Genomic DNA, 26,114 nt, shown 5'->3' with positions numbered 1-26,114 from the left:
CTTTTGACGAGGAGAAAAGAGTTCATGTGACGCTGGAACAAGAGACAAGAAGTACGTCACCTTAGCCGAGTTTAAACTGAAGGCCCAACGGGAACCCGTAGCGTAGTGAGGGGGCTGACAAAAGCCGCTTGACGGAAAACATCTTCCACGACACGCTTCGTCGACACCTTTGTGACAGCGCCAACAAAGCAAGCATTCGCGGGAAAAGAATGTTGGCGCCGCTCGCAGTGCCATAAAGCTTTCCGCGGCCGGTGTCGTGGCTTTAGTTCGGGGCGCCCGCCGTTTTTCGGGGACTAGATAATTCGCTGGCTCGGCGAAATGCAAAGGCGGGGAAGGGAAAGAGTTGGCTCCGGTCGAAAGTTCGCTCGCCGCCATACGGCGAGAGGTGGTGGAGCGTCGGTTTCCAGGCGTTGAGGGGTTGAGGCGTTCTTTGAAATGGATTGCGGGGCGTCTTTTCGTTCACCGTACACGCTGCGGGGCTTTTTCCCTGGCTTCTTTCTCTCGTCGCTGTTTTATTTATCTTTCGACTCTTAGTCGCACTTTTCCTCTGTTCGCACTTTTCTTTTGCCTCGAAATGGCTCATACCTACAAAACGGGAAGGGCTTTCGCGAGCGATTCCGCTTTCGTGAAAAAGCGCACCCCTCGTTTCCTCCTGCGTGGTCCGCCTCTCGAGGTGGCCCGCGTAGTTGCTTCCTTCCGCTATGCGTATATTTCTCTCCTCGCTCCTTTCTCCGTACTTTTCTTCAGAATTTCTGGCACTTGCTAGTTACGCCGTTTACTGAATTTTCTTTTATTTTTTCCTTCTTTCGTGTCGCGCGTCGTCTTCTAGGGAATGGTGTGAACTATGGCTTTCGTGTTACGAAAGATGAGGTTAAGGAACGAAGTGGGAAAAAAGAAGTTAGTGGATCACCTTTTAGTTTCGGTAGATGTCATTTGTTTCAGCGGTTCCGGCATCAATCAACGGGTAATCCCCGTCTCCAGCCAGCGTGTCGGTGGCTACCGCTAGCTCGCCTGGCGTATAACGCTGTACTATATGGCTGCCTGCGCGCTGGGTGGCTTTTGCCTCGAGAGAATGCCGCCCTATTTATGGTGGTGGATCTCCTTGCGCCATCTTTTTTCTGTACTCTTTCCTGTCTTTACTCTTGTCATTTTTATCGCGACGCTCGCACTTTCTCTTTAAAGAAGCTAGATGTAAGCTACGGGTGCGCGTTTCTCGCGTACCGGTGCGTACGTGCGTGTGTGTACGTTTTTTGAAGGAGTGAGAGAGAATGACTGAATTGGCGAGTAAGCGAGTGGGTGCAGGCCTGGTGGTTATCTTGGCGTTACATTCCTCGCGTTTCTGCTGCCCATTTGCCGCATGGTCGTGGCGTCGTTCTTGAATGCAAGTGGGGGGTGGGCGAAGCGCCTCGTTTTCATCTTTCTGTGGACTTGCTACCTGGCGGACAATTCGCATATTTCTCAGGCAGGGTACGTTAACGAAAAGAAAGTAAACAAGAAAAGAAAGGAACGCGAGCTTTCTCGTGCTCGTTTGGCATCGCTTTCATGACGTGTGTTTATGGCTTTCCAGGTACCTCATTGCGGTTGTAATTGTTGTCTGTGAACTTTTTTGCGTACACGCTTTTTTTTCTTTTTTCATTTAGTGTGGACGATGCCGAGAACATCTATAGTTCTTTTCTAGTTTTCATTTATCAAGGCGAATGTCGGCGCTACTACGAAATGAAATGAAAGTACGGAAACAAATTTAAATTTTCTTATTTTTCACCCTAACGCGGCGGAATGTCAAATGTAGTCAAAACGTGTTTGTTCCCTTTACTATATCTGATTCGTTCAGTTTATTCCTTTTCCTTTTTCAGTTTTCATATTCCTTCTCTTTTCCGTGCGCTTGTCGACATGTGTGTGCTTACCCGCATCGTCAGTGTTGATGTGGCGCTGCCCGCTTTGCAGGCGCTTGCAAGCGGTTTCGTTTTCCAGTGACCAGTGTTTTCGCAACGTAATGAAATTTGTGCAGCATCCCGCCTTCTATACGGTTGTGGAATATCTGTGGTGGAATAAACAGTATATCTCGTATAATTATGCGTGAGGAAAACAACACAAATTCTAGTTCGTTCTTACGTGAACTTGAAGACGTAAATGTTTGGGCAGATTGTGTTAACATAGCGTTTGGTCTATTTACTTGTTTTAATGAGCTTCCCATTTATTTATTTATTTATTTATTTATTTATATTGCTTATTGTTTAGAAGATCTGATCTTCTATTCACAAGAGCTTCTTTCGCTGGAATTGTTCGTAAAAAGAAAATTTCAGCCGATCCTGATGCTGTAGTAACGAAGGTGGCTGGCCAGTGGCAAAAAACGCTTAAGTACGAAAAGCTTGGTGATTATGGCCGCTGTCGTGTAACCACATTTCAATGCACTCCAAAGCCACCCATCTTTGTTTTCTTGTTTTCGGAGGAAAGAAAAAAAAAAGAAAATATTAGAACAACCTTGCCTAGAGAGTTCATCGCTAAGCTATCGTTCTCCCTTTCTTTTTCTAAAAATCGTTCTCACACCAGTTGACAGTACCCGTCAAAGTTGCTAGTTTCAGTTCAAGTTTTCTTGGCCGAAAGGCTAGACAAAAAATGTGAAAGGTATACTAAAACAAATAATAATACAGTACAATGTAGGGAGATAGAATAAAAGAAGGTTCGGCGCTTCTCACCACCATCTCGGCTTCTATCTTCGGGCTTTTTTGCTTCTTTCGCGCTCATCGCGGTGTGGATCCTCAGAGCCGCGTCCCACTCGGCCGGTAGACATCCATTCCAATTCAAAAAAGAAACGCTGCGTCCTGCAAGCGCGACACGGCTGCGCGGCGCTGTCTATACGCGTCGTGTTCGCGTGTAGTGCCGAGATAGCGCTTCGCGCTCCGCTAGCACTGAACATCTAGCATCGTCACTCGGAATGTTGCAAAGCCCTGTTCCCGCTGCCGCGGCAAAATGACGACGAATGGATGAGGATGCGGTGTATGCCGTACTGTGTCGCACGAAATCTGTGCAGCGTTGCCAGTGCTTGCTAATTTTAAGCTTTTCATTTTTCATTACATTTTTACGAGGTATAGTTCGAGAGGCCACATCAGACAGAAGACGAACGCACACGCATAGATAGTGTTTTGTGTTATCTACGTGGCGCTTTTGTTTCTCGTAGCATTTGCGCTGACCCTCGAAACGCTGCCAATGCCGCAGCTCGGATCAACATGTCGGGAGATCGGGCGGGCCCTGCCCGTGGTATCCATATTATAGGCGCAGACATTCGCCCGCCGTGTCATCTAATCTCGCAGACAGTAAAGCAGACGACACTGCTAAACGCGGAATTCTGCAAACGAGGCTATGATGATTGCTTTGATGAGCGTCTCGCATTATTTTTGCACGTGTGATTATTCATTGTGCTTACAGATGTGCAGTTTGCGTGCTGTCAAAGTTATGCGTCTCCTTCTGCTTCGCTGAGAACAAGTTGCCGGCTCAGCGTGCTTCGCAGCTTTCGCAGCTTTCGCAGTGCTGCATGGTTTTTGTTGAGCAAGGCTGTAGTGCAGCCGCTGCGTGCGTTCTTTGGAGCCGCGGCGCGGGTGTGCAAAAGGAAGAGGGAGAAAGTGAAACGATGTCTGGAACTCGCTGAGCGCGGTGTCGGAGTTCGGTGTAACACGTTTGGACAGGGCTCCCCGCAGAACGGTTTGTGGACGTCATTTCTTTTCGAGCGTGTCGCCGGCACGGCCACATCGACCCTATGGCACGTTGCCGTTCGCCCGCTCTTGACAGCTGGTCCCTTCTTCCTCCACATCGAGACAAGTGGATCCTCTGGGCTCGCGACTGTCGCACTTTGCCGCGTGTTAGTTTCTTAAGAATCGCTTGTGCTTTCGCGCTTTTCCAACACAACGTTCTGCTTTGATCCTGCAGTCGCAGCTCGTTAGCCGCGTTGAGTGCTAGAAACAATTCTTCCCTTTCATTTGCACTGACAAATGCTTGCTCCGTACTGTTCGAGTCGTACGAGCCTTGTCGTCTGCTATAGGCAATGTACTGCTGTTTTCGTTAAAACGAGGTACATTCTCTGCATCGTCCACCAGTCCATATTTTTGACAGGAAACTTGAGGCGGTTTTCTTTTTTCATTTCTTTTTGGGAGCATTTGTCTATACTACAGAGGCGTGTCTTTTGCTTCGTTTTGTAGCATGCCCCTTATATGGCCTATATTGTGCTTGTAATAAAAATGCTTACTATGCTGTTCAGTTCACATAAACGTGGCGCCCGCTGAGACGCTGCTTTAAAGCGCTACGTGCGTGTATTAGAGGAGTCACTTGGTGCTTTCTTATGTATAACTTGAAATTTATACTGGTGCAATTTATCAGGGTCGTTTATAGAAGACTAACACCAGCAGTCGTAAGATCTGTGCCGCAAGCACACTCGCCTGAAGTTCGCCGTCACAGTGATTACCTCTAAATATCTACGAGCATATGTGGGGTCTCGTCGGAACAAAATAATGGCGAGTAGAAGTGCTCGTAACATGGCGCAGTGTACGCAAAAGCATTTTATTAATGGTACTTTTGTGGCACATTTTATTAAATTATGGGGTTTTACGTGCCAAAACCACTTTCTGATTATGAGGCACGCCGTAGTGGAGGACTCCGGAAATTTTGACCACCTGGGGTTCTTTAACGTGCACATAAATCTAAGCACACTGGCGTTTTCACATGTCGCCCCCATCGAACTGCGGCCGCCGTGGCCGGGATTCGATCCCGCGACCTCGTGCTCAGCAGCGTAGCACCATAGCCACTGAGCAACCACGGCGTGTTTTGCGGCACATTTTATATTTCCTACGCTAACCTATCCGGGGTGATGTGGTCCGATTGTTTACACAGACATGAACGTAGCGCGCTAAAGCGAACTACCGATGCCATGAATGCGTGCGACCTGGTCTAACCGTTGCAGCCACAAATGGTACCTGTTCATGCTGGCAAAACGTTACCGCAAAAGTTCACCAACGATTACTATACTCCCTAATGCGAAATTTGAGGGCAGCTCTATACGTGTTTTCATTTCGCGATATATTATTTCATTCGGCGCCGAATATCAGTCTCGTGCGGCACGTTGCAAACGGAGCGAAGTGGGGCGCAACGGCGTCGCTGATCGGGAGATCGCGACAGGCAGCGTGCGGGTGACGCGTGGGCACCATGTACAGCAGCCGATCTCGTAGCGGTCGTCGCCGCAGTGCCCGTCTTGCGTGGGCACTACGCTTTTCTTCTCACGCTTTCGCCTTATTCTACTCCTCCGCTGTCCGCGTCATGGTTTCGCTGCACCCTCCTCCTCCGCTTTCTTCCTCGCGCTCTCTTTTCTATCGCCGTCTTTCATTCCCTGCTTCGCTGTGCGTTCGCACACGCATCCTTCGCTGTGCTCGTTCGCTCGGTTACGCCGAAGGACGACGACTCTAAATGGAAGAACGGGCGCCTAAGAGCCCTGCTCTAAAAGCGGAGCGAGAAGCGGCAGTTCACGCAACTCGGCTTAATTCACAACTGCCAACATTACGATAGGCTGACATCTCCTCGTTCGAACAATTCGAGCGTAAGAACTTTCTTTTTTCTTTTTTTGTGAACGCTGGTTCTGATTCCATGTTGTAGCCCATGCAGAAAGCAGCAACGCTGTTCCCTAATGTTCTCTTTCAGATGCGGTCAAGTCCACAGTTGTCTTGTCTAAGTAAATGTCCTTTTTCCAGATTTACTAGTGCGTTTCTGCCTCCGTAACCGCGAGTCTCAACAGACCTTCGAGCCGCCTCTTGCTTCAGTATCACGATCGACAATTTCCCCGGTGCTCTCGTATCTGTTACATGGCCTAGCGAATTCGTTCCCTGCTTGTGGTATTCGGACAGGCAAGCCAGATCTCGTGGTTTATTCGTTTCGACCAGCGGTCTGGAGGCATTGTGGCCGGCATATATCGATCACTGCGCTGCCTCGACTCTCAGAACGGAGAGAAGGACAGGCCAAGAAAGGGCGTTTATTCTTGCCTACTCCAGAAGCTATCGCCGAGAGAGACGCCGAAGCGGGCGGCGAAGTTTCTTTTCTCGGCTGGCACTCGCGTTCCTTGCTTCGCGGGCTGGAATCTATTGGCACTTTCTGTTGCCTCCGGAGCCTTGTCATGTAGTGCCCTTCGCGTTGGTCTCCAGCCCACTAGACTTCTTTCATCCCTCTCTTTTTCTTTCGTTCTTTCTCTTTCGTTCCTATCTTTCGTTACGTTGAAAAGCAGAGATGATAACCCTTTTCCTCTATCTCGCCAGATATCTCGCTTTCTCGCCCCCCCCCCCCAATCTCCTCTCTTTCGAACAGCTTTCTGGTTCACAAATAAACTGTCGCCGCGCTTTACGAGATTTCCCCCTCTGCCACTCCATGGCCTATGTTTCAGACATAAATTTTCTCTTTATTTTTCTCGTTACCTTGTCTCCTGAGTGCCATAGCAGCCTCGCCCTTGGGTGTGATGTCGGCTTAACTTTTTAAAGGTTGGCAGAGTTGTCACGGTGGCTGAGGCTTTGAGGAGCTTCATGTGCTTTATTATTTTCTTTTTTCCTTTTTTTTTTGACACGTCATAACTTTTGTCTCTAGAAGTCGTCTCGAACGTGAAATAATTTTTATTAGCTAGCTCACAAGTTATGGACTGCTGGTTGTTGAATATTGAGACGGAGAGAGAGAAAGCAAGGAAAAGGAAGAAAGGCAGGGAACTCCCGTACACCCTACGCTGGGGCAAGGGAAATGAAGAATAGAGGAACACCGGGTGTATGTACAGGAGAAGTATAAGTAGTCACTCAGACCGGTACACTTCCGGAGCGAAACTAGCGCGCGAATATTGAAAGAACACGTTAAGCAGCGCTTCTTTGGTTGGGGGCTATATAGAGACTGAAAGTAGAGTCATCCGAGAGTGGGCTATCGCTGAGCATAGAGCCCGTGGGTAGTGAAAGCTGTCTGCTGTAAGTGGTTGAAATTCCCATTTATAAAGTATCTCGTAAGCATATGGTCGATATGTAGCGACCAGTTTGCAGAAGGGACGTGTCGGCGGTTCCTTTATCTTCCAAGCCGCAGAATGGCGCTGTGTAGCGCTGCTCTCTGTCGCCTGCACGTGTTCTCACCGCACTTCCTTCTTCCTTCGCTTTTGTCGGGTGTAATCCTTTTCTTCTCGAGCAGCGCCGCTCCGAGCCACGTCGTCCTGTATACCGGCCGGTGCCGCAGGCTACGTCGTCTCGGTATCGCCCCGCGAAGTTGGTCGGTCGATGGGCTCCTCTCCGCGCTTCCTTCCGTACGCCGTTGATCTCACCGCCTGCGATATGTCCGCGCACGCATTGCACCTCGCTTGTATATAGTGCGGCTATAGCTTGCTCGTTCCATTGTTGCCGCTTCTGCTCGTATTATACTTACGCCTTAGTCTGCGCTGGACGTAACAGAGTTGTGTCTTGCAGCTCGCGAGCCATTGAATCCACACGCCGTGCAGCGAATAGAAAAACAAGGAGAAAAACGCCTAAGCAACCATGTAACTCACTTCATGACGAAGGTGGCTCGGCGTTTCGTTATACCCGTCGAAGTGCTGCGAAAACGTGCGAAAGAAAGACCGCGAACCCTAAAATAAACGGCAATTTTTTTCGCTAGAGAATCCGCTAAAAGGGAGGTGGGACAGCCGCAACGATTTTTGTGAATACGGCGGAGCGCGTCAAATACTATACTAGTATTTGCTATTTAAGGTTATCGAAAAAAAGAAAGAAGAGAAGAAAGATACACGACTTTAGGCAGGTATCTGTGTTCTAATAATTGCAAGCGTTCATTTTCTCAAAGAAGCTAAAGTTTTCTTTGGACGCGCCATGTCTACGCCGAGGACATTGCGGAGGCAAGGGACTCTGTTTTTGCAGTATGGCGTACCGTTGTGCACTCCCGGGAGACCCTTAATAACGACGCTGAGCGTGTTCGTTCTATGGGGGCCAAATACTCTCTCTCTCTCTCTCCCTTTCTCTTCCTTTCACTGTATTTTTCTCACGGGCTTTTTCTCTTTCTCACACGGCTTCGAGAACCGTTCCTACAAGGTTATCAGTCTCAAAGAGGCACCACCTCACTTTGGGCGAAATTATTTTATCTTAGGGATTGTTATTCACGCCCCGAGTATATACGGAGATCGTATCGTGCTCTAATAGTACTTTTTTATGGAAAGTATTTACGAATCTTTGGAGGCTTGCCTGTAGGTTCCTTCTATTCATATTTAAATTTCTCTGGCAATTTTGTGTATATAGCACGCGACCGATGTCAGATGGAATTGTTATTATTAAAAAAGAAAAGAAAGCCTCCGTAAGTGCTTTCTCCGGAATAGCGCCTCTACCGAATGCCTTCGTTCACAGAGTGCACCGAGTTATGTTTTTCCTCTACATTATTCATTCATCTTGTAATGAATAGACACTTCGAAGGGCTCCGTCTTGAGCAACTTCCTTTATCGTGATATTCCTTCGTTTCTCGAACAAGATATTCAACGCGCCCGGAACAGACCTCCCCCCCCCCCCCCCTTTTTTTTTTTTGTTCATTTGTGAAAATGACGCGCGCGCGTTAGCTGTCCGGCCCGAACATGATCGATGGAAGTTTACTCTTGACTCCGTCCTGCCTCCGTGCTTCATTTCTTATGGAGCACGAAGTGCCCGTGGCACTGGTCTCTTCATCATCGTTGAACGTGTTTTTCTTTCTCATTTCTTTTTTCCCACCGGGAGCTTCTCAGATCAGCGGGAGTAAACACGGCCCTGTGTATTATTTCTAGTTTCCTTGCGTGCGTTTTCCCTTTAATTTTTCCCTTTAATTTGTCTCTATCGCCTTCCATACTGCCGCCGTGCTTCTCACTAATGCGGTTCAGTTTAATTGAAGCTGGAGATCGTGTCAGCAGCGTCGAAGTCGGAAAACTTGACATACATTGGTGCAGATAGTAGAATTAAATGGAGTCCAACTGAAGACGTTGGAAGCACGCGCCTCGGGCTACCTAATTCCACTTATATGGAGAGAGATATATTATTGATAGGATATGCCTGCTACTCTGCGCTCGGAAAGAGCGAAGGGGAGGGAAAGTATACTGGGATGGATGATAATGGGGAGAAAAGTGGGGAGTGCTTATATGGAAAATATAAATTTTCCTATATCTTCGCGGCGTAATGGAACTTACGGGTGACGCTGGTCAGTGAGTGGCTGAAGTGACAAACCCGCTTTCACTTAGGAGCGGAGCTCGATTGATCGGCGTCTACCTACCAGTCGTTGCTTTAGAACTCGTTACGTGCGTATGATTTGTATTTGGCTTACGCGGACTCTAGCGTCCGCAACGCTGGATGTTTTGAAATGACGACACGATTGTGGTATAGCGGGCGAAAGCCGCAGCGCGCCTCAGATCCCGCAGCCTTGCACGCTTCTTTAGTGAACCAGGAGCGCAGCAACGATATTCGGCGTCTTCGTTCATCGCCGATTCACTCCCTTCGTCGTGTGTGTTGGAGGTGAGCACTGCTGCTCGCGAAAAAGAAACGAGGATTGATTGAAACAAATGTACCTTGCAGAGAAAAACACCGGATACGTTGTTCGTCTTTCCCTCTGTCTAGTCTCGCTTTCTTTTTCCTCGTTCTTGTCGATTACGTTATTTCGCTCCGGTTTTCTTGATTTGGGCCCGAACATCCCAGACCCTGGAGGATTAGCGCAGCGTCGCTTCGATGCATGCATGCTTATTCACCAGGATTTGGAGATAATAAAACGAATGGCTTTTCACCCTTGGTTGAATCCTCCTGTAGTACGATTTCTTTCCTAGTCTGAAAGACTGAAAAAAAGAAAAGAAAAAGAAGGAACCATGCGACATAACTTAAGACAAACGCGTTTGATGTGACTCATCGATTTTGAGAGTCTTGCGAAGATGTTGATGGGTTCTCCGCCTGAATGCGCCTCTGTTTGAAGCTTTTGACTGATTTGGTACTTTGAGCGCGTGTGCGAGAGGGTCAACATTTTGCTGCGTTTGCGTTCAATATACTCCCGCATATCTGCACAACGGTTATTAAGGTACGGCTATGGTTGAACAGCTATGCTCCGTAACTGGCGTCGCAGCCACCATTTTGGCATCGTTCGGTTTTCTGTAGTAGTTGCGAGGATAAGCGAGCTTGCCTTTAGACCAACGTCTGGTGTTTTACTCTTACTATGGTCAGCGTACACTGTCGAGGCAAAGTATTGTTCCAGCGCGTCGAGGCTGGTGATGCAACGGCAGAAATGCCAGGGTGAAGACGAGAAGAAGGATGTCCAGTACCGTGTTGCAGTTGCTATATACTGCCTCCCGATTTATGGCCGATCCCCCGTACTGGGTTGAGCCATGCCCATAGGCACCAAATCAGGCCAAACGGAACCAAAGCTGTCTGGCCTTTTGAAATAAACGCCGTTTCCCTCCCGTAACGATATAACTAAAGGTCCGTTTGATTCCATAGCCGGCGTTTAGGGTGGATTACTCTGTGGGCACACCTTGTACAGAGAAAGAACAAGAGAACAACGATATACCTACTGAAACTGTTCATATTTTTCTTCTAGATCTTTCTTACATAGGTATAGTTTCAGGTGTCGCCCAGCTTGTTAGATTCGCTGTAATTAAGGCAAATTGAATGCTGCATTTGAATTTCTGCGATGATGAGCTTAGATCCGGCAAAAAGTATCGTCCAGTATCTTCAGTATTCAGTGCTGCTCCATATTCTTGTGATTCTTACGGCGGCACCTTCGTATAGTCTAGGCGGGGATTACCCGCTACTTACACTATAGTTCAGAGCAAGTTAAATTACAGCACCGAGCAGCATGTGATAAGACTATCGTTTTCGTCCTTTGTCTTCTGTCTTTATATATATTTTGTCTTGTTGCGTTCAATTCTTCGCACTTTTTTCTGTTGTGCATCTTACGTACGTTTTTCGTAAAAGACTTTATTTCTGATGTGCATTCGTTCCAAAAATTTGTTTGTCCTCCGGCATGACGTCTTTCTTTCTTGATTGTCTATTTTGTGCGTTAATATTTAAGGTATCTCGATCCACCGTCTGGTGGATCTGCTGAAAATTGATTAACTCTCGTTCGCTTATCCATAGTCATCACGACTTATGTAAATGCGCACCTGTTGGTACTCAGTGTACCTCTATAGCCATAGTTTTTTCTTGCCGTTGGGGTAAGCTTAACTTAATGCCCATTTCGTGTGCGACCTAACATAAGCGCACGTGTAAATGAAGGTATATATGCCTGGAAACTACAGCTGTAAATCTCGTATTAGGCGCGCGCATTTTATCCTACATCTAGCGCCTGTGGCTTAGGTGTTCAACGAAGCCGCGTTCGAAGTATCAACAATGATCACTGAAAATCGCGTACGGATAGCTTGTCTTTGCCCGTTTGCTGGAATGTGAAGCCTTGAAAGCGGAATGCGTGCAAGATATTGTCGCGCTTGCCGTAAACGCCGAGGGCTTAGCGAGCCTTGTTGGGGCCTGTCGTAACGGGCCGAGCGTGGACGCTCCTTCCGTCGCAGCCTAGCTAACAGCGGCGAAAGACGCTACTGCGGCGGTGTGCGGCTGCCGCTAATCTTTAAGTGCGCACATTTTCAGCACTTGTTACGGTGAGGCCGTGCCGCACGAAAGGCGCTTCGAGGTAGCCTATCGTTCAAGCAACGCGGAGTGGCCCCGTTGTACCAACAGGAGATTAGATTACGCTGTCAAGCCTTTGTGGAGTGCGGACCGGGTTTGAAAGAGAAGCGAAATCTGTTCTGTGTTCAGCCTCTGGAGTTTTGCTTTTCTCCTTAAACCACCATTTTTTCCTCCCTCCCTCCTGCTCTCTCTATCTTGCCCACTGGGTTGTTGGCTTCCGCGCACAGAAAGCGTTTCTGGACGGACACGAAATCTCGTCCGAGGACGAGCACAGAAGACTTCGAAATTGCGTTCGCTACGCCCTGTTGGTAAGTTCTTTTTGTCGACGTTATAGGTGCGCTTCACCGTCTCTCTCTCTCTCTCTCTCTGATTTATGTTTGGTCCTCCGTTCGTACTCGATTTTGTCTCGTGTCTCGTTTTCCTGTATCGTGCATTGGAAGCCTGGCACTCTTTTTGTTGGCGCTAGCGGGACCGTTGCTTTTTCTGAAACGGCGTATCCATTACAAGCGTTCACCCAATTTCAGCCACTACATTTCAAACCACGAGGAATCCCTTGTTAAAGGAGACACCTGTGTCGTGGTTTTTGGAATTTCTGCATGCCTCTGTTTGTATCGCATCGCCTTGCAGTAATTGCATTCGGCTGTGGCCGTCGCAGCGTACATTGTTTTTATTTTTGAGTTTGAATGCGGACGACACGACTTTTGTCACTGGAGTTGTATCGTTAATAGCAGATGTGGGAAGGCGTCTCATCTTTTCTTTATTTCCATCGCAAAGCAAATATTGCCTGCTTATGGTCTCCTACTCAAATATTTTATCGATAGAACGAAACGGCGAAGCTATGCTGCGTATTTCACAAAATTCGGTAAGCTGCCGTCGTTTGTAGGCATTTTACGAAAGGGCTCTCCGATCTGAAAGAAATTGATTTGATGGATAGCAGAGAGCAGTTCAATCTCGATCCGATTCGCAGCGTTGTCAGGGTGGCGAGATAAATTACCAATAACATCGAGTAAGGCATCTTCTCAAAAGAAGCTCAACTGAGCGGAATCATTTTTTCGAAAAAGATATCTAACCTAGTGTATCATATTGTGCAGAGAATTTATAAATTCATCTTGCTTTACATAAAACTGTTTTGCGTTGAGTATCTTTATAAACGGCTTATGAAAAACGTTTATTAAGAACATTCAAAGAACGTTGTCATCTTTGATGACATCTCTGATGATGAGGACAGACTTGGCACTTGATTCCTTCTCGAAGGTCTTGCGATTTCTGCCAATTTTCTAAGAACGTTCGAGAGTGCGAAATGAAATGCTGCGGCCGTCAGTCACATTACTTTTCTTATTTTTTATTTGATTAAGTGGTTGCCCACACACAGCATATATGCGTCTTACGTGTGTTTGAAAAAGGAAACCAAAGTTGACTCCGGGTTAAAATTCCCTTTTAAGCAAGAATTTCTTTTTTTTTTTTGCTCATTGCGAGAAATAGAGATACTATGTGTTCTGGTTAATAATTTGTTTTTCTTCTCTTTTTGACGATGTAAAAATTTCTCGCAGGTGCTTAACCGTGTTGCACTTTCGACATGCTGTTGCTCGTTGTCATTATTTTTACGTGAAATATTATTGCCTTTCATTCGCTCTCTTCTTCTCCTCCCCCGTGAAACGTTGAAGCTATACGCGGGGATCTGACCTCGGTGGTGGCTGAAATCAATTGTGCAAAGTGGCTGCCCGTTTTCTGTTACCCGTGTAGTGCGACGTCGTTGTCTGTCTGGCACTTTTACACGGCACGTTTCGTTTTGCTTGGGTATTTCATGTTATATTCGTTCGTCGTTTTCTTTTCTTTTCCACCATTTATTTCTTCTAAAGTGCAAATCTACCAAAAAGAAAGATCTCATAGTCGCTCTTACTCAGTGACTATGAGATCCCTGCGTCCGTGCGCTGGCCAATCACGATAGTTAATGGGCATGGCAAATAACTCGCTTCGTCGCGTTGGAGGGCCATCTTGTGCTGCGTTCAGCTGCGCTGCCTTGTAATCATGGCTGTTCTCCCCCGGCCCCCTCCTCCCTCCCTCTCTCCCTTCCTCCTATCTTTTTTTTGTCCAACAGTGTTGTGAATGCCGCTGCATACTAGATTCTGCAGCGTCACTTGCCAGCCATTTGTACAACCACTGGCTAGTCAAATAACGAACATTTCTTTAGCTGCATAAGCGTGTTGAATATGGCTGCTTCATGCATTTTGGAACTTGAAGGTAACCATGCGCTAGAAACAGGACCATGATGATAGTAGACTGACTAAAGTTGCACGTTGGGCTTGTTGGTATATCATGATGGAAGCAAAAGGCGTAGCCCATCAAAAACAGGACAAAAGAAGAACACAGGCGACACACATGATTGGCGCTAACTTTCAGCAACGAGTATTTATTTCAGTATCACAGCATACACACATATCCTTCTCACGCTTGCAATACAGCACGTGCTCCGAGCAACCTGGTATCATCTCTCGAGTCAGAATGGAAACTTTGTGTTAAAAATCATGCCATGCGCATAAATTCTACCTCTTTTCCTGATAATGACATGAATGGTTTGCTGATACAAGACCTACCGAAGGTGGCGATGTGATATGCTTCAATGATGAGCCTGGTCATCTCGTTAAGACATTTTTCCTAGGATCATTGTATGTTCAAATAGGGGCTGGCAGGGGAATCTCTTGCAGTGCTGCGCAAGAAAACCATCTGCCAGCTCCTTGTTCAGATTGCTATTATGGCCTTTTAGCCTATCATGAATGCATCGCCCGGTCTGGCCGATGTGGCAAGCTCCGCAGGCTGTGGGTATCTGGTAGACGACACTTGTTACACACCCTGCTAGCATATTCCGGTGATTCTTTTCGCAAGTCGTCTTTTTTCTACCGCCAGGTGTGGCCTTTCTACATAGACTTTTTAACTTGTTGGGTGCTGAAAACACAACAGGAATGTCATTGCGTTGTGCTATTTTCTTGAGGCGATGCGACAATCCATGCATGTACGGTATGACTGCTACTTTATTCTTGTCTGTATTAGGGCACACTGGCGAGGATACTTTCGATTGAATTTGCTTCAGCAAACCCTCAGCTGCCGATGCGATTATGTCATTAGGGTATCCAGAGTCGCGAAGGCGTTTCAAGTATTGTGTGAAGTTTATATTGATTAGGTGTTTGCACGATTTCTTTTGAGCATTAGTTAAGCACATCTTTACGATGCCTCTCGTGACAAGCTTACAGTCTGAAGAACGAAATGAGAGCAATGGTTTGTTGGCTCGTGGATGCTAAGACCAGCATGTTTGATGGTCATTTACAACTATCTGTAGGTCTAAAAATCGCATGGCATTGTCACTAGTTCACTCAAAGATGATCTCGAGTGGCCTAAGACACTCTCGTACAACACACAGTACATTGCAGCATTCCTGCTCAATATATTGATAATTACAAAAACACAGCGCCGTGTACTTTTCTACTGTCCTCGAATACTGTTTTTACCTTCAGGCTCCGAAATTTTTTACTGCCAATAGCACTGTGCAATCTGTCGACGGCTATGGGGTTGGGCTGCTGAACACGAAGTCGCGGGATCGAATCCCGGCCACGGCGGCCGCATTTCGATGGAGGCGAAATGCGAAAACACCCGTTTACTTAGATTTAGGTGCACGTTAAAAAACCCCAGGTGGTCGAAATTTCCGGAGTCGTCCACTACGGCGTGCCTCATAATCAGCAAGTGGTTTTGGCACGTAAAACCCCATAATTTAATTTTTAATCTGTCGACGATGACCAGCTGAAGCCATTTATATAGCTTCGACAATGCTGTATGGCTTTAGCTCGGCAGAAGACGCTAAATTGTCCCCTGCCTTTCCCGTTGTTCTCTCTGTCCAGCGATGTCGTAGTGGACGTGCGCTGTCCGTTTTCTGGTTGTTTCGCTTCGACCCGGTTTCCGTTCGTTCCTTCGTGAATTCTGCGCTCTTGGTCATAAATAATGACCAGCGCGCGGAGCCCACAATCGCTGCTTGGGCTGAGAGAGGAGGGCGGAGCATCAAGTCACGTGGCTTCGCCGATAGGCGACCGACGGCGGCGGAAGCGCGGCAGGTCGAATAGGGCGCGCGTGTACACACCTGTCCGGAGCGGAAGCATGTCGTTTTTCATGAGCTGCGAGCGGGAGCAAACACCTGTCGGATACAACGCTGGCATATGAGCAATTGAGGGGTGAACATTATTTTCGCTGCAAGGACGAGGACATTGCTGATCGTTAACTTGCTTCGGTTTGCAGTGCGCACTGCTCAGTTTTCTCGTGTTGTGATTGTCACGTGCAAGTTCGAGCTATACGATTGTTATCGGCTGAAAGGAAAAGCTGACCTCTACCATGCAGAATGTATGGTGAAACTGTGGAGAAGAGCCCGTGCGTGTTTCCTCGGGAGAAAAGCCTTCAACAGGTGAAAAATTCGTCCTGGTACGGACTTGAAAGCCGGAACCACCAGCAGAGCGGCGCAGTCACTCTGAACGCTCGCCTGCCTACAACATGCACTTCCTATCCTTTCGTTTTCTGCTTTGCTTTCTCGCCTTCCTCTGAGTAGGGTAGTCAACCGAGCGTCTTTCTGGTTAATTTCTCTGCGAATTCTTCTTCCGCTGTCGTGTGCACCGTAAATGAAACAGTTATTGCACTTTTCTTCTTTATAGGAATCTCTATCTCTTCAACTGCGGAACTTTCTGAGAAGATCGCATAGGGCAACGTTGCCAGAAAATGGACATAATAAAATCAGGAAGGAGCATTTATTCAAAGGCAGAACATTTTCGGGGCTTGCTTTTGCGGAGGCCGAAGAAAGAAGTGCGCGAATGTTTAACTGCAATGCGCGTCTGTCGTACAAAGTGCCGGGTCGTTATTGTAGTTCAACGACTTTCCTGTTTATGAATTGACCGTATCGTTTGCCAGTTTCTCCGTAATCGCTTAGATGATTGTACAATGTGACGGACGGATCGCACCGACGTCTTTGTGGAACATACATTTTGTGCGAGTGTGCCCACTTCCTCTCTCTGGGACCGCGACGCGCCTCGGCGTCGAGGGTAAAGCTGGCAGCTCGCGAAGGGCGGGAAAGGGGAGACGTGTCGCTGCTGGCGGGTCAGCGCCAATGACGTGCCCGTGCCTCCTGCCGCCGCGGCCCATGCGCTCGCTTTAGCCAAATTGCGACCGCCGCGCGATTTGTAGTCACGTCTCTCGTGGTCTTTCTTCTCCTTTGATGCTGAACCGAGGCACACTCACATACGCGCATCTAGCGCTTTGCTGTATCCTCGCGCGGCGTTTCTGTGTTTCTTTCTCCATTTTTGAAATGTTTGTGCTTCATTTCGCACTCCTTGTTTATTTTTTTTTTTGTCTCTTGTGGTTCGCATATACCGTTAGTTTGTCGTTTTGTGCTAGCGCGCATCAATTTGTGCCGTGTCGTGTTGTTGTCGTGCTGTGTGAGCTGCTACCGCGTTTTCTACGGCTGTCTCCGTTCGTGGGCAGCGACTCTTCCGGGCGCATTTGTTTATTCTATTTTGTTTGCGTCCGGCGTTTGCGTCGGCTACGTCCGTGCTCGCTTACGTCGCGCGCACATAGTGTGATATGTGTGTCTGTTCCGGCGTGTTCGTGCGCGTACATTATGAGGGAGAAGGGGGAAGTTTCCGCGTTGTTTTTGTATATCTGTTTTGAAAGCCATTTCTTTTGTTCTGTTTTGAACGTTTTACGAAAAAGGAGAACGGTGTTGGTAACATGTATATCTTACATCGCTTCGCTCTTTTGGTTTGTGTCCCCCGGGGACATTTTGAGACCCACGGCGTAGTTGATGTTTGCTTACTTGTGCAGCGATGATTGCTTTCCCCGGCTTTTATGTAAAATAAAATAAAAATAAAAGTCTCGTCTGGTTCTTCCTACCAGAGTGCAATGCACACGAAAGTCGATTTAAGGAGAAGTGAAGGAAGATAGGACATTTTACTCAGCTTAATATATATATATATATATATATATATATATATATATATATATATATATATATATATATATAAGTGTGTGTGTATGTGTGTGTGTGAAACAATGCATAAAAAAGCTGCGGAAAGTATTATTCGCAGTATTGCATGACACAAGGATAAGCTGCAGGCGGGTGTTGTTAAGACAAAGTTTAAATGTTTTTTTTTTTCTGCCGTTAAGTCGCACTTCTCAAGCGCTGCTTGTGGAAACTCGTTTCGAAAGCACGCGAGGGAAGCGAACGATCGCGGCGCGATCTGGTGCGCGCGAAGGAAGAAAGCAGAGAGCAAACGCGTCGTCTTCCGCCGCGCGAAAGGCCGTGAGGGAATGAGAGGGAAGGAGAGGGCGGGCGTCGTGCTCCGGCAACAACTGCGCATTTCGCGACCGGGCGCAAGAGTGATAGCGGCTCAATCTCGCGCGCCATATACGGAGGAAAGTGGGGAGGCAGCGCGGGAGGAAGGGGAGGGGCATGGTATGTCTTCTACTCCGCTAACGAGTGCATACTTTGCACGGCCGCGCGCGCCGTATCTTGAAAGGGATCTGCTGACGGCTCATACCTTTGTGAGCGCTGTCTTCTAGCCGCTCTTGGTTGAAGCGATAGACAGCACGAAGGTCACTTCGTTCGCTGCTGGTGCCGCGCTTGCTTACACCAGCGCTTTGACAAAGAGTGTGCGCTCACCGAGTGCGATGTGTTCGTGATTGCTTGTGCGCGCTGACCTCATGCTTGTTAATTCATTTAGTAAGCGAATGTTTCCACGTTTATACGGCCTATATAAAACTATTTTCCTTGCTTCGTATAGCTGGCTACTAATTTGCTATCGCAATGGATGCTTCGCATTTCGGGCGAAACTGCGGCTTTTTTTTTTTTATTGACTCCTCTTTGTCAGTGATACCTTATACGGGCTTCACTATCGCCAGGCTGCGATATGAAGGCAGCCTGTAATCGTCGCTCGTTGATAGTCGACCGTCCACCGCCCCTGCCGTTATGTCTTTGGAGTCGAGATGCGAAAGTGTCAGCAACTTCTTCATTATGCAGTGCGTGCTGAGAAACAGCGCCACTCCTGATCCAACAACGCTTCCGCACCCAGAAGCCCACCGCGTTATCTTTCCTTATGTTTAATTAAATGTATCTAAGGAGATGTCGTCTGCTCCTCTGCTACATCGTGCGTAGGAGGAACACCCTAAGAGAAACAAACCCATAGCAATAAAAAATAAATTCCTGGCTCTTCCGTAATCAAGAGTAGATGTAAGCATGAAAGGGCAACCCGCATAGAAGATTGGTTGGCGATGATACGAGCCACAATGTTAAAATGGGTGTAGTGCATGTTCGCAACGGCACACCCCACCTCGCCACACCGCACCACGCCATACTGTGCACTGGTTCGTATGGACGCTGCCCAGCTAGAAGAAGAATATCGGCTGAAGGCCACACGACAGGCAGCGAAAGACGCCAGGGAGACAGAGCGCACTGCCTAGCTGGAAGAATTAATTGTATTCTGTGTGTTTTACGTGCCAAACCTTTATTTGATTATGAGGCATGCCGTAGTGGGGGACTCCGGGTTAATTTTGACCACCAGGGAATCTTTAGCGTGCCCCCGATGCACGGTACGCGGCCGTTCTTGCGTTTCGCCTCCATAGAAATGCGACCGCCGCAGCAGGGATTTGGTGCCGCGACTCCGTGCTTAGCAGCGCAGCACCATAGCCTCTAAGCCACCGCGGCGGGTAGAAGCGCTTGAAGGAGGCGCCACGCAGCGTGGCACCATCTCTCGAGGCGACGCAATACCCGCGCCGCGGAACTCACGGACCGCTGGCGCCAAAAGATAAAAATGAAGGGTATGATGCCCTGTATCTGCCTTTTCAATGTCGCTATTGGAAATGATAAATAAACCTCAGCGTACTAGAAAGTACAGCTTGAGTGATATTGTGACCAAACATTAGTAACAATTCGGAAGCAAGGTTCTTTTGTAACTTGTTTGGGCAGTGACTAGCGTATGTGATGAGGTCCTGTACTAGGGATTGGGGCCTAGAGAGCGCACTTTCTTAAGTTTTGACTAGTTGCCCGGATGATCTCGTTTTGTTCTCGTAACTTGCCTGGATGTTCTCGTTTGAATGCCTGGATAACGGCTCTGGCTTTTGGCTGAAGGTCACTTGAAAGTTGCCGACAACAGGAGCTAAAAGCATTTCATGCTTAAAAGCACTCAAGAACACGTAAGCCACAAGTTCACAGTCTAAGTTCACAAGCTAGAAAGCAAACCCACTGCAGACCGTGTGAAAAAGGTTGTCTGTTCGAGATGTTCGGGGAGAGGCCTTTTAGGTGGGGTTAATTTTGGGTGCATTGTGAAGCTTAAAATTGTACGTTGTCGGTTTTACCGTGCCGCTGGCACGTGCTAAACAGACAGCCGCTATATTGTCATAGTTGTTCCTGAATGTCATAGCTTTCCGTGTCTTGAGTTACGAGTGGATCTGATAAGTAATAATTTATGTGGCATCTTGGTTCATTTATTTTTTAGGCTAATACGCCTGCCTTTTGATCCAGTGGACACCTTCCGTCTGTCTTAACTATTTCCTTCGTAACGCGTCTGGAACAATTCAATTGCAGCTCCCCTAAATATAGTGAAAAGGCAGTGCAGCCTCCCCCTTTCTTTTTGTCAATTTATTCGGAATACTTAACTGTCACGCTTCTCAAACGTACTGTCACTTGCTTTTCTACTGTGCAGTACTCTGTCTTCGTACTCGAATTTATCGGATTAAAGAATGTGTCCCTTTCGCGCTTTTCTTTGGCGAATTTGCTCCCGAGACAAGTTTAATAGACGCGCGAAGTGTCTAAAAAGAAAACTACTTCGGAATGAGCTACGAGGAATCGGCACTGGTCGGATCGAAACAGTGACGTCAGATTTCTCTTAGTTTTCTTTATTACAAACCGGGAAGTTTTCACCGTTGTTTCATTTTATGTTTTCTTGTATTCGCGACTATCCCCAATCGGTGTTTTCCGGCGCGCTGCTCTTCTTTGCTCGTGATTATTATTGTGATTATTATTGTGATTACGATTGCTGCAGGCCCGCCCTCGTCTCCCGTTTCTTTTCAAATGCGCGTTGAACACTTTTCGGCGCCTCCTAATGGAAAGGGGAAGGGTAGGGTGAAAGGGTGCCTATCCTTTATCACGGCTGGGTCGCCGACGACGAAAGGTCAGTAATTCTTCGGCCGCCTGTCGCGAAGTGCATTAGAGTTCTCTCAAGACGTTATAAGAAATTCGTCGGCCTTTCCCGCCTCTTCGAAACTTTCTTTCTTTCCTTCTTTTTTGTCCCAGCCGGACGCTTTCTTTACATCTTACGTGCCGACAGGTTTTTCGAGCTCTCTCTCTCGTGCTCCCTAAGTGCCTGCAGAGACGTCCCACTAGGCTATTCTGCGAGTGAATCGCGAATGTCGTCGCTTTCCGAAGCTGCAGGAAAAGTAATAGCAATTTGTGTTCTCTTGTCGTAGTTGTCGCTGTTATTCTCGGCCATGCCGCATTTTGACGACTTTTGTTGCTCGTGTTTGGTGGCGATGTCGGCATTATGCGATTTGAAGCTTTCTCGCTGAACTTGTGATGCTGCCCGAACGGCTGTGTGCCGTGTGTTAGAAGGTGACGCCGCGCCTAAATTTCAACTTAAATATGCGACTGCCGATAGAAGTGAGATTACTCCTGGTCTTCGCACTGATACTTACAGTGCACTGCTCTGTTAAAGGGAACACACGAACGTAGAGCACGTGCGAATCTTCCCCTTCGGCAAATGTGCAATCGCCCGGCTTTGCAGCAGGTGACCTGTGATTGGCGGCGCTTGCATCTTCTTGCACGCATGTACAGTGTGTCGACGTAGCTCTAGCCATCGCTTGCATTTGTATTAGCCCGGAGAACTACCTACAGGGGCGCTGAGAGCGCCGCTCGCGTGACGTCAGGGCATGGACTCGCGCCTGTCGTCTGCTACAGTTTGGGAGTTTGGGCGGTGTCCGGGTGCATTCTGCAGCGCTTCCGTTTGTTTGCCCAAGTTCCCTATGCTTCCATACTTATGAGTGTTGTCTCAAATATACTTTACGAAGTCTTCGTTCGCGAAAATATGATTTAAAGAGCTTATTTCCTAGACGACAATATATTTCTCGAAGGTAGCGCCACAGTGCCAGCCGAAGGAGCTCAGACCAGGCCATTGCGAGTTTTGCATGCGCGGAACTACACTTTGCAGTGGTAGCTCACGTGAATAACAAAAGCATGTGATACCTGCCGTGATGCAACAAGCTTCTCACAAACGCTGGCTGTGATGACTTCCACAACATTTACCTTCATTTTAATCTACTAAAGCATGTTTGCTCAAGACGAGTAGTTATTGTATAATATGAAATTTTGCGTTTCTTCGCAGTAACTCTCGGCGGTAACACGAGACCTTAAAGGGACATTAAAGTGAAACATCGTTTCTTCTGCATCATTAAATTACCGCTCTACAACACCAAAAACACCACTCTTACAGCGATAAGACGTTAGGTAAGCCAGAAAAAGCGCAAGAACGAAATACAGGTGGCGACGCCTACTTAAGTTCCCGCACCTGGGGGCTGTGACGTCTTGGATTTTGATGGCGTCTTCTAGGGCCTACTAATTATATATAGCGGTACAGATTGACTACATTTGTGTTCTAAAGGAACCAAATATTAAACATGACAAGCTTCAGGAACCTTTATTCAGCCAACGCGGCCCAAATGCGAAAACACACTTTGGAATCCCTGACGTCACGCTGACGTACCGGCGCTGGGGTTTCGGCGCGAAATTCAATAACTGATACTTGGACCTTCAGTTTCTCATCTAATAATCAAACTATGTTTTTGAAATGACTGCCTGCAGGGTTCTCAAACAATGCTTCATTCGGCTAAACTGATTTATTGTTTCGCTTTAGTGTCCCTTTAAGAGGAAGCTTTAGCTCGGGTGCTCCTATTAAATACATGTAAAAGGAGAATTCGTCTTTGTCAGTAACCGCTGCACCAAATTTGACGAGGTTTGTTGCATTTAAAAGAAAAACTTAAAATCTAGTGACAGTTCGTTTCGAATTTTTTATTTAGGTTGTCAATTGTTATTAAAAATTGGCAAAAATAGAAATTTTTCAACAATCGGAACTATCAAGTTTACAACTCTGTTTCTCAGCAAGGAAACATGATATCACAATTTTATGAATTGCATCTGATAGTACATCTAAAGCGAACAAATTTAAAATGTTACGCATGAATCTAAAAAATATCAATCATATGGAAATACAGCTTTTTCAGAACCCTTGTACACAACGTAACAAATTCACGTAAGATATAAATTGGCATATCGAATTTGCTCGCTTTGAATGATCTAATGGGTGCCGTTTACATAACCACGATATCTGTTCTTGATGCAGAGCTATTAATGTATAAACTTCGCTGGTCTATCTTTTTCGAACTTCCGAATTTTCGGAAGTTCTTTTAACAAAATTCAGGCCCTAAATCGAAATTCCGCTTCCAACAGTCACTAGAATTTACCTTTCTCTCTCAAATGCAACAAATTTCATTAATATCGATCAAGGGGTTATCTCAGAACAGCGTTTTTTTTTTGTTTTGCATGAATATGAATAGGCTGAATCGGAGTTGGGCGAGAGCTAAAGCTTCCTCTTAACACTGCAGTTTACGTTCTATCAGCACCACTTGCTTTAACTGCTCCTGAAAGTTAGGCCGTTCTTCACCGTTAATTTTAAGCGGCGGTAACCTTAAGTAATGGTCATTGAGCCTTACAGCTGTTTGCCGCATACGGAAAGGAATGTACCAGTATTTATTCCATATTCGGTGCTACACGTTCAACTCATTTGAGCAATTTACTGGTGATTTTTGATTGAGGAAAATACACGATGAATCTGTTTGGTGAACTGACACAGGCTGCTCGGCCCAAATGTTTAAGCGAAATATGCCTTTTGGGCCGTATGGTTGCAGCCAGAAAGAAGCCGAAGCCTCATTCATTAGTATTGTTGAAGATATCTCTATTCCCCCCTGGAGATAATATATCAAGTGAATTTATGGGATGCTTGTGGTGTCTTTCTTATGAGGTGAGTATGCGAGTTTTTCTTTTAAATACTGACGAAGCGAATAGTTCTCAGTTTGTATGTATAAATAACGCAGGATCGAGACGTGGTCAGGCGGAAGTTGTCTGCGTTTTCATTATCAAAGCAGCATAAGCTGCACTGTAGTGCCAAGTATACTTTAGGCATTGGAATTGGCGCTGAAAAAAAAAAAAAGACTATCAAGGTTTCAATTCGAAGCTGTAATGAACAACACATCGGTTTCGAGAGCAATGCATGCCTCGCCATAACGACAGTCGGTTGCTGCCGTTGCGTGTGGGATATGCCATATTGTCCACAAACGCTACTAAGGGCCACGATGATAGGATATACATAGCGCCAGTTGATTGGCTCGTGATTGACGTTATGGTATTCGTGACGCTTATACATACTACACATGACGTGCCATCGTGTTAACAGCCACGATCAATGGGTTTTCTGGGTGCCTGCTTCAGATAATGGTGAAAGCATAGTTGCAAATGTTTTTCATACAAAACGCGCCTAGCTCTTCCTTTTACGACCCGCCGTGGTTGCTCAGTGGCTATGGTGTTAGGCTGCTGAGCAAGAGGTCGCGGGATCGAATCCCGGCCACGGCGGCCGCATTCCGATGGGGGCAAAATGCGAAAACACCCGTGTACTTGGATTTAGGTGCACGTTAAAGAACCCCAGGTGTTCGAAATTTCTGGAGTCCTCCACTACGGCGTGGTTCATAATCAGAAAGTGGTTTTGGCACGTAAAACCCCATAATTTAATTTTTTTCCTTTTACGCATTAATAAAGTGACCCTATTCGACTATAGCAACTCACCAGAAAAAATGAGAATCATTATGAAAGCTTAGCTTGGCAGTTTCCTAACACAGATTTATGATGCTGACACCATAGAGCAAGATTTTCTTTTATGTAAAACGCAATGTCTCTCATTGCTGAGTACTAAGAGGATTTTAAATGTTTAACGGAGCATCACACACAACTTCGCGTGTTGAATTTGCAGATATTCTATTTACGCAAAATTTATGGACAGACACGGCGGATAAATGTGCAATCTCCGATCGCCAGTAGATCCCTTACATTACGTAGCTTGCGATATCCAAGCCGCAACTTTTCTCGGCTAACACACTTTTGAAGAAGAAACTGCGTTTTAGGCATGACAGCAGAAAGAAGCCGACATATCCTTCAATACGTACGGCTCGAGCCACCAATACCCCAATCATGCACGAAGTGAACGAGCACGCGCGGCAGCCGAGCGATCAGGAGCGAGCAGAGTCCTGGCCGTGACGTCACTCGCGAGAGGGCGCCACGCTCGCGAGTGACGCCTTCTCGCCGCTAATAGAGCGCCAACGAAGTGGGAGTTGCACATTAGAATGTTCCGTGCGACACAGGCATTATTCGCGCTGCCGGAAACTACGATCCGTTATCGAAGCCACCTTAGTTACACGTTAGTCTTATGGAAGGCACCTTATACGGAAGCCACCGTAGCCGCTGAATTATCTGACAATTTAACTTCATCCAGCGTTCCAACAAAGTCGGTTTATATTCAGATGCGTTTCAGTGTCGTGCCCGCACTACTGTGGAAGCCAACGCGGTGCTTAAGGCGGTCGCGTCCCGACTCGAAAGGTAGCGGACTGTTATTTCAGAGCTATTTTAATAGGTAAACCCAGCATTAACACAACGAAGTGTGCGGAAAACTCCAGTGGGAGAAAGCTTCATGAAGAAGAGGAGTTCGTTTTGAAGCAAATATTCACTTAGTTCACTATTTCAGCAGATTGTTTAGTATTCAATTGCTTCGTGCTGTAGTTAAATTCGACGCAGCGATACCTTGTGCCATCTCAGTTATAGCTTAGTTTGTCGAACAGTCTAAGGATGGAGCCGCGTTGGGTTCATGAAACGCCAATGATGTTTTTCTCGTGTATAGGAAGTTTGCTTATCTTGTGTTTGAGGTACATTTCCCTGCGATGAATTCTGCTGTCGTCACGTGGACGGCAGAATTTGTTTCGACCGATTTTCAAGAAGTTCTGTTGTTCACTGTCATCCAGAATGAACGACTGCCTTCTTTGATTGCCATAGACGGATGAGCGGCGGTGCTAAACTCGCCGCCTCAGTTAAACCGTTAAATTCGCCGCCTCATTGCCTTCGCGGTAATGGAAATCTCTCGCGTGTTCCATCCTAGCGCCGAAGGGTGCGTTACTAAACGCGGCGCCGTAAATTTCTGACCCGTAGGGGGCGCCAGCCACGGTCGCGTAATTTGTAGCCTTCGCTGCCGGAAACTCCAGCGAGTCGGGGGATGTTGGCTCTCCAGTCCCATAAGTTTCTGCCTCGTCTCAGCCGTCCCTTCGTTTCCTGCGGCAGGAAGAATA

At 47.0% G+C, this 26,114-nt stretch overlaps 1 protein-coding gene across 10 annotated transcripts in view; it reads left to right on the top strand.

Annotated features, from left to right (window-relative positions):
• Window positions 1-26,114, top strand: part of Dys (Dystrophin) — a 532,460-nt gene that overhangs the window by 321,562 nt on the left and 184,784 nt on the right. For 9 of the 10 annotated variants that reach the window (XM_075696880.1, XM_075696878.1, XM_075696876.1 and 6 more), the window contains one exon: window positions 11,885-11,965. The exons of the other annotated variant lie outside the window; for it this stretch is intronic. In XM_075696880.1, coding sequence (XP_075552995.1) covers window positions 11,885-11,965 — 81 coding nt within the window. The remainder of the gene's footprint in view (window positions 1-11,884; window positions 11,966-26,114) is intronic. 10 annotated transcript variants of the gene reach the window in all.

This window comes from Dermacentor variabilis, chromosome 6 (assembly GCF_050947875.1).
Source record: "Dermacentor variabilis isolate Ectoservices chromosome 6, ASM5094787v1, whole genome shotgun sequence".
Taxonomy (NCBI): domain Eukaryota; kingdom Metazoa; phylum Arthropoda; class Arachnida; order Ixodida; family Ixodidae; genus Dermacentor; species Dermacentor variabilis.
The sequence above is the reverse complement of the archived record's forward strand: the minus strand, read 5'-3'. Positions and strand labels throughout refer to the sequence as shown.